This window comes from Macadamia integrifolia, unplaced genomic scaffold (assembly GCF_013358625.1).
Source record: "Macadamia integrifolia cultivar HAES 741 unplaced genomic scaffold, SCU_Mint_v3 scaffold1275, whole genome shotgun sequence".
In the NCBI taxonomy this organism is placed as follows: domain Eukaryota; kingdom Viridiplantae; phylum Streptophyta; class Magnoliopsida; order Proteales; family Proteaceae; genus Macadamia; species Macadamia integrifolia.
Window position 1 is genome coordinate 56609 of NW_024868140.1, and position 5386 is coordinate 61994.

Consider the following 5386-nt stretch of genomic DNA (forward strand, 5'->3'; position numbering starts at 1 on the left):
TGTAACAACAGCAGACCAGCTTTATTTCAGAGCTATTACTGTATAGCAAAATGGTCTCATCTGTGAGATACAAAGTTGTTCGTGCTAATCCTGGTGGCCAAAACTACTATGACATTTCTCGATTAACCATACATCATATGGATTGGTAACCGCTTTCTCTTTCATTCCTTTGGAGATAACCAACACTGAGAATAACAGCCACAGCCACAGCCACTCCAATGAAAACTAATGCCCATGCATACTTGCTAAGCATTTTCAGTTCCTGCACAGTGTACACACAAAATCCAAGCATTGTGAAACCGATTAGAACCAATTCCAAGCATTGGTAATGGAAGGTATTGTAGAAGTAAACTCCACCTGCATAACCTTTAAATCTGAAGTGCCATAGCTTGGTGGTAAGGTCTCCAGATGTTGCTAGTGAATACAAGGGATCGAATCCTGCCTTACGGGCGGGGAAGGAAAGGGTTGGGTTGGGGGATTATTGGGTGGGGGGGGCAATCCCTGTACCTAAGAACACCCTTGAAACCAATTTTCAGGTTCTTTCAGGCCCACCCTTGGCTAAGGTCATAATTATCCACCCAGCTCTAAGCTGAAGGTCAGAAAATGCCTGCCCAACCTGTCTGAAAAGTTAGGCTGGATCAATCAGGCTCAACAAGTCCTGGTGAAGTTTACACTCGAATGGCTAAAGAGGGAGAACAACATTTCTGTGTTCTTCCTACTTGTCTATTTCTCGTCTGCCATTCATCATCAATATAATAATAGAAAAAATGTTAATGTCCAAACATTCAAGGAGAAAGTTTTCCTTCATCCACAGTGAAGGAAACACCCACAAATTTAAATCATTATTACTACCCCCATTTGTTGGAGGTCCGAAATGCCCTTCACTGTTCCTGGCACACACACCAAGCGCAATGATGGCCATCAATGAAGGAATTCCTCCACTTGAGGAAAACTCGTTCCAACATTCAAAATGCTACACAATTCTACTCTATGGGTGTGGGTGGGTGTGTGTGTGTGTGTGTGTGTGTGTGAGAGAGAGAGAGAGAGAGAGAGAGAGAGAGATGTCCAACATGATAAGTAAAGTAGAGGGGGAAAATCTTACATGAACTGAAGTTTGTAAAGAATGCATGGGCTTTGGTGGCGGGTCTGCAACCAAAATGTAGAAGAGGGCCATCACCCCTGTATGCTTTTGGGTGCTGTTGTACCTAGATTCCAAAATCAGTGTCTCCCCTTCAAATACCTTAACTGTGCCTGGTTGAGGATAGCAAGAAGACATTCCCACAATGTAACCAGCCTCATTGCCTGGTTCCTTCCCTTCTCCATAAATTGGCAAAGAAGAGCATATAACTCGACCATCCTAATTCAATTTGCATGGACCAAGAGAGAGAAGTGGTTTTATTAGTAGGATAGCAATCTTAAGATTACTTATTCAGGGAAAAAGAAATCTTTTCATGAGTCAATTATGAAAACTCCATTAAAAATAAAGGAGTGCATGAAAAGGGGGGAAAACGGAACAAATAAAAAAATTCAGCTGTTTAAGACCTGGAGGAGCATGAAAAGGGGTTTGGCTGCAGCTATGCACACATTGAAATAGATTCTTGGCAAACTTGACCATGAAACAAGTTATTCCAGCCAATAAATTTGTCTGATTCAAATGTGAAGAATTACCTACAGGGGAGGATTGCAATATTTTTTTGTATATAATTTTACATATAGAGAAGATTGCAATATTATTAAGTCTATTCTGAACTCTGCAACTGAATCCAGCTACATGAAGCCAATTCAAAAAGAGGGAAAGTGGGGGACTCTGGCAACCAATTGTCACATTGCCAAGCAACTTGGTATCTGAAAAATGAATTGGACTCAGTTCAGACAGTAACTCATTAACAGGTTGGATTGGACAGCAACACATATAGTGGATACGTCTTGATTCCAGGTTGTTCCAAGTTCTGAATTAAAATTTCCAGTTTCCCTCCTCTCTTTCCCTTAGATTGGGTATCGAGAGCTTCATATAGACTGATGGCTGACTGATCAAAGAATGCACTGTAACAAGGGAGGTGTTTTGCCAGATTTTTGTTGTAGGATCACGAGATTTTCCCATGAGAAAGAGAATCCCCAATCACAAAATTAAGATGTACATAACCATACTAGAAAGCAGGCAATAACTTAGTAGTCTGAGAATAGTTCTCATCCAGCGGCCTACCATAAAAAAGACAGAAAATATAAAAAAAGTATTCATCTAGTAGAAAAAGTAGAGGGGAAAAAAATGAAGATAAATAAAATACAAAAGAGTCTCTGATAGAGAAATAGAAGTATATGCCGGTCATCACCTCTCCATATAGAGTTGCACCAGCTCCCCCCGAATGTTGGTGGGCAACACCATAGATAACAGAACCGCCATGGGGCATGACAATGCTTGCTTTCTTGGTATCTAAACACTCGTTATTTGCCAAGCCATTAGTGCCACAGGACTCAACATCATACTCTACCTGCACCAAACCCATACACCATTAATGTTTAGAAAAAAGAAAAGTATTAAAAATGAAGAAGGCATATCCATTATATCGAATGCTGCAGACAGCTTGTCTATGTCAAGAGGGACAAAAAAAATGGTTCTCAAGTTAATGACTATTATATTCTTATTCTCCAGATGAATATGAAGAATGTAGAGGCTTTTAGATTATTCTTTTTCATTAGTATTTTGTTTTCTGACTGTAGAGCTAACTTACAATCTTCAACTACAACTTCAATTTTTTTCTGGGCTGGGTCGGAGAGGGTTGTGAAACAACAGTAAGCTTTTGCTTGGAAAATAACACAACACTTTATGCAAACTCATACCAACTTTTTGTATTGCTTTTTCAGTAAAACATTTTTTCCCCTCATTCTAATGATATCTAAACTATAGGCCACATTTGATCACATGAAAATAGAAGCATCCATACTTACAACAGAGATATATGGTAAAATACAAACTACTGACCAGAACCTCTCACATAAACTGTATGATCCTCCAAAGATGAAGGCAAGATGCAGTACCACCAGTCAATCATATCAAAATAAATCATACAAGTACAGAAAACACTAGATACCTTGCAACCATGTAAAGCACTGAGTCTTTCTGAATCACGTGGCATCTTCCCGGTATCAGTAACATCAAGTATATAAACTTTTCCAGGCACAATAGTGTCTTCCCAATCTACCCATTTCACAGTGTATCTCAAGTAGAGGCTTCTCTTGATACTCTGAAAGCCTTCTTGTACCCTGCACTGCGTTTGATCATAACAACAAAGTAGCCCTCCCATATACCCTGGACGCAAAGGCCTGTCAAACTCATCCCTTGTGATATTATAAAGATCACACCTGCATTCCGTGCATCCCAGCCGATCCACTGCACCCCGTGTATCAATTGCATGAACATTGAGCAACCATCTCTCCTCATAGCCATTAGGAATTTCTACTGGATTCCCAACTTCTATCCCATAAGGATCTGGAACGTAAGTCTTTGTCTTGCGTGTTTCAGATCCAACCCCAAAATACTGCCCCAGAACATTTCCCTGGCATACTCCAGAGTTTCTTACTATAATATACTTTGACAAGTGAAGGTCCTGATTACCATTACCCTCTGGGACTTCGACACCCTTAGGGGCATAATATCGTTCTACAACCCAGTGGTGGAGATAAGTTTCGTGAAGTGGCACAGGGTTTCCCCACTCATCAACCACTTCACCATAAAATTCTTTAATTGCAATATGACCTCTTGGAAAGTCGATATCATGGTAGAATTTATTCTCCACTTTTCCTGGTCCCAGCACAAACTTCGGTGACAGGAAAACAGCAGTTTTCACCTCATTTTCTTTAGCTTGCACCGTTAAGGCCAAGAGAAATATTGCCAGTAAAAGATGCCATTGAGAACAATACCGCATTTTTCTGTGGAGTCAAAGATCTTGAGTTAAAGCATTGTAAGCTTATTTTTCAGAAGCAAAAAGAGTAAGATTGTTTAATTGAATTCATTGAGTTCTGAAAAAAAGATACTTCATTAATTAAAACCCAATTAAATTTGCAGTTCAGCAAGATTTAATTTGTGCCATTATTTAAAAATGCATTTTAAATTTCATAGAAAATGAATATGAGAATGCAAAAAATAATTAAATAAAAGAGATGAGTAATTTAAGGACTTGAAGTGAAAAAGAATACCCCCAAGTCCCCAACCAATAACACCAAAGACGTAAGAAATAAAATAGGAAAAAAAAAAAAGTAGTGGGTTCTCTTAAAAGAATCAATAACTGGATGAAAATAAGAAAATAAGGAAATAACCACCAAACCAAAGACCACAATCACATTCCCTGCAACACAGGATTCCAGTGAACAAACAAATTTCGGGTGAGGAGAACACATTGGGCCAAATGATGAGTAATAGGGACCCCTTTGTTTTTGTGTTCAAGATAAAGAGTAATTAAAAGTGGTGCTTTCCTGCAGGAAAGACAAATATGGTAAAAGCCCGGTCGGTCCTCCTGAGGATTCAACACTAACAGTTACAAAAATCTCTGATTATTGGAGCAATACCTTGTTTGTTACAAGGAATAAAAAGATAATATTAAACAGATGAACAGAAGGCCGAGTTAACAGAAATAAGGAGCATCATCCCTCAAACCAGCCAAGCCTAATCCATTGATTTACAGAAGCACACAAGCAGTATAAAACAAGGGTTATCCGAAAGCTACTGAAACACCAAACAAATCATTCAATATGATTAGAAAGGGCAGGAGAAGAAAGTAGAAACCCCATTAGCTTATTAAGGAACATGAAAAGAAAATTAATGTGGACTCGCGTTAGAACTGAAATTTACACAATAATGGAAAAATTGGAGAAGAGATGAGAAAGAAGATACCTTGCAGCGTCGTTAACACAGACACGGCTGAAGCAGAGACAGACAGCAAGCGAACGAGAGAGCGAGACACAGAGAGGTCTTTCCATCTAGGTTTTACCTCATCTGGATGCCCATATGGATATGGATACGCCGTCTACTGGGGAAAAATTCAAAGATCTGCCACGCGTCAGCATTGGGGTAAATGACTTCATCCATGACGTTGTTCATGGTATTGACCCATGAGAAGTTATGAAGAAGATGTCAAGGAGTGCCCAAAAGCTTTGGTTTGAAATTGGGCATTGGGTTGTCGTTAATGGTTCCCCACCTACCCTTTTCCCTTTCCCACCACTGTATTGACCATTCTACTATTGTTCAATCTCGAATGCAATTAATGGCGAACCCGACAAGAATTCTCCAAAGCTACAAAAACACTCCAGTCCAGAAAGAAGACAACGAAGAAAAAGGAGGTGGAAGCGGAGCATGGAGGCAAGAGAGATGATGTCACCCATGACGACCGTC

At 39.6% G+C, this 5386-nt stretch overlaps 1 protein-coding gene across 2 annotated transcripts; it reads right to left on the reverse strand.

Annotated features, from left to right (window-relative positions):
• Positions 1-5216, reverse strand: LOC122063261. Of its 2 annotated transcripts, none has more exons than XM_042626957.1 (5): positions 4889-5216; positions 3090-3927; positions 2331-2489; positions 1103-1357; positions 1-262 (listed from the first exon to the last, which is right to left on the reverse strand). In XM_042626957.1, exons 1-5 carry the CDS (start codon positions 4972-4974, stop codon positions 134-136), a joined length of 1467 nt encoding a protein of 488 aa, XP_042482891.1. In that variant the 5' UTR covers positions 4975-5216; the 3' UTR covers positions 1-133. The 2 variants fall into 2 exon arrangements, with proteins under 2 accessions (XP_042482891.1, XP_042482892.1); XM_042626958.1 differs by lacking the exon at positions 4889-5216 and adding an exon at positions 4564-4735.
• Between the last annotated feature and the right edge of the window lie 170 nt (positions 5217-5386).